General features: G+C 38.1%; 1 protein-coding gene across 2 annotated transcripts in view; it reads left to right on the top strand.

Annotated features, from left to right (window-relative positions):
* NUP153 (nucleoporin 153) overlaps positions 1 to 3203 on the top strand; it is an 86616-nt gene that overhangs the window by 32105 nt on the left and 51308 nt on the right. For both annotated transcript variants that reach the window (XM_023512295.1, XM_003788324.3), the window contains exons 6-8: positions 1157 to 1273; positions 1364 to 1408; positions 1489 to 1542. In XM_023512295.1, coding sequence (XP_023368063.1) covers positions 1157 to 1273; positions 1364 to 1408; positions 1489 to 1542 — 216 coding nt within the window. The remainder of the gene's footprint in view (positions 1 to 1156; positions 1274 to 1363; positions 1409 to 1488; positions 1543 to 3203) is intronic.

Here is a 3203-nt window from a genome sequence, read left to right as displayed (position 1 = left end):
TGGCATCACAGCTCACAGCAACCTCCAACTCCTGGGCTCAAGCGAGTCTCCTGCCTCAGCCTCCCAAGTAGCTGGGACCACAGGCGCCCACAACGCCTGGCTATTTTTTGATTGCAGCCATCATTGTTGTTTGGCGGGCCCGGGCTGGATTTAAACACACCAGCTCAGGTGTATGTGGCTGGTGCCTTAGCCGCTTGAACCAGTTCTATATCAGCCTTTTTATATAGTGGAAGAGGAGGGAACACTTCTCAATATATTTTATGAGGCCAACATCAATTGCCCTTATACCAAAATCAGACAAAAATGTTACTAGAAAGCTACAGACTAGTATTTCTTACGAATTATAGATAACAAATCTCAACAAAATATATACGACTGAGCATGGAGGCTCACACGTGTAATCCCTAGCCCTCTGGGAGGCCAAGGTGGGTAGATTGCTTGAGCTCAAGGAATTTGAGAGCAGCCTGAGCAACAGCAAGACTCTGTCTCTTTAAAAAAAAAAAAAAAAAAAAAGCTGGATGCTGTTGTGGGTGCCCATAGTCCTAGCTACTAGGGGGGCTGTGGCAGGAGAATGGCTTGAGTCCAAGAGTTTGAGGTTGCTGTGAGCTGTGATGCCAGGGTGCTCTACAAAGGGGAACAAAGTGAGACTCTGTTTCAAAAAAAATTTTGAGACAAATAAAAATTGGTATTGAAATTTAAATTTCTATTTAGTAGAATTTACACTCTTGTACAGCCATCTTGGAGTTTATTCTAATTGAATGTTATATAATAGCTAGGATAATTCAGTTCTCATTAATTTAATGTTCTTTGATTCAAATATTAGGGAAAAATAGATCCAAGAAAACGGCTAGAACTTTATCATTTGGGCCATTTCCCCACATAAGTGGCAGATGTTTCTTTAGAGTTGTTCATACTGTGTTATCACTCCTTTCTGACACTGTAGCAGGAATTTCTAAAGTAGAAAATTGGATTTTCAATAAAGGAATTTAAAACAATTTGAATTCCCTATTTAGGGTGCCACCTACAGATAAATTGCTGTTAACACTTAATCCTGTTTCACTTTGGATATCCATTCTATAGATTTTATAAATGTTTTTGTTGCATGAAATGTGTGTCTTGTGTTGCAACAAATAATATATAGTATTTACTTTTATAGGCACCAATCCGGAGACAGATGAAAGCAAAGCAAGTCAATGCACAGTCTTATGGTGTGACTAGTTCAACAGCTCGGAGAATATTGCAGTCCTTAGAGAAGATGTCAAGCCCTCTAGCGGTAAGTTTTAAAAATCACAGTTAAATCTAGGAGTGCAACAAAATTTGATGTTAGTGAAAAATACTAATTTTGTTACTTCAACTTTAACAGGATGCAAAAAGAATTCCATCTGTTGTTTCTTCTCCTCTGAATTCTGTAAGTTGACTTTTAAACCTTTTTCAAAAATAAGTATTTTATAATTTTCCAACTGTTTTAACAGTGTTTTATTTTTTCAGCCTCTTGATAGGAGTGGGATAGATATCACCGACTTCTCAGCCAAAAGAGAAAAAGTAAGACTTCTATAGTTATTTAAGTTGTCAGCAATTATTTCATTATATTTAAAGTTTGCTTTTACTTGGACATTGTAACCTTTTGAGAGCCTCAGGACAATGCTGTCTGTAGATCTAGTAGGTGCTCATTCAGTATTTTTTTTGTTATTTGGTGTTGCGACCCCTACGGCCCTGGTCACGGTCCCTGCACGAAGGAACCAGTTGTGACACAGATTGAAGTATGAGCTTGCAGGAGGCAGGCTAACCTTAAGTGCAGGGTAGCACTCAGCCCCCTCCGCAACAGCTGTTTATTAAGGTTATGCACAATAGGTGTAGAGAATTAAGGTAATGACATACAGAACAGATGTGGAGAGTTAAGGTAATTACATAAGACGGCTGCATGTGTAAGGATTGCTACGTGCTCCTTACTCACATGTTCTGTCCCCACAACCCCCATGAAGAAGTACCAGGCATCAATGTCTAACACATGCTTACTATTGAGTGACCGATCTTATCTTATTCCGGAACACTGAATTACTTGGGGGTTTGCTCCTAAGTCACAAAATGTCTCTAGGCTTGCCAGGAGACTGTCCTGTTCTCAACATTTCTTTTTAATGTGATCAAAGTCAGTAACTGTCCTTGCAAGCATGGTGTCCGTTCCTCTACAATTCGGTATTTCCATCTTTGGGATCTCAACAGTTTTTATGGCTTACTTTTTCCTTTTGATAAATAAAAATAGGACTAAGCAAAGGTCAAAATACTTCATAATTTAAAGATTGGTATACTAAAACCTCAATTTAACTTAGTCACCTTTGTAAATTTCCTCCTTAACCAACATGTTAGATTTATTGTATGTAGTACAATTTGAATTTGGCTGTCAGCCAGCTAAAATATTGTTCCATGATAGCAGAGCTAATTAAAAATATAGATTACTATTTTGATACCTTTTAGTGTATTTAGTAAATAGTGGCTTTGGAGGTTAGTGAGAGAAAATACAGTGCTTGATAGTTTGGGTTAAAGAGTTATCTTTTAAAGAGTGCTGTGATGTCACAGCACGCAGCAACCTCAAACTCTTGGGCTTAACCAATTCTCTTGCCTCAGCCTCCCAAGTAGCTGGGACTGCAGGCACCTGCCACAATGCCTGGCTATTTTTTTGTTGTTGCAGTTGTTGTTGTTTAGTTGGCCTGGGCTGGGTTTGAACCCACCTGCTTTGATGTATGTGGCCATTGCCCTGCCCACTGAGCTATGGGCGCCGCCCTAAAGAGTTATCTTTTTTGTTAGTTTATGTATGGCTTCTTGATTCCCATATCCTTACATGTGAAAGCATTTATTACAACACCAAATTCCTCAAAAGTAAGTATTACAAAATTCTGATAATTGCATAGATTAATTATGGGGATTATATGTGAGATAGTGGGTAAATTATAATTTTGCTAAAATTCTTATTCAGAGAAGAAAATCAAAATTGAATCTTTCTTAGAAGAGTGTTGCTTCTTGTTAGGTAATTTTTAGAATTATATAAAAATTTATAATTAGGCAAGAGAGAGTCCACTAGTAGCTTACTATGATGGGATTAATTTAAGTGGATAGCATTTCTCTAATCCTCATTTATTTCAGATTGTTTAAAAAGAACTAACTTTTGGGCTCGGCGCCTATAGCTCAACCGGCTAAGGCGCCAGCCA

The sequence above is a fragment of the Otolemur garnettii genome, unplaced genomic scaffold, assembly GCF_000181295.1.
Source record: "Otolemur garnettii isolate 467f Iridium unplaced genomic scaffold, OtoGar3 scaffold00026, whole genome shotgun sequence".
NCBI lineage: Eukaryota > Metazoa > Chordata > Mammalia > Primates > Galagidae > Otolemur > Otolemur garnettii.
Note: the sequence above shows the minus strand (reverse complement) of the source record. Positions and strands in the feature narration are given on the sequence as shown.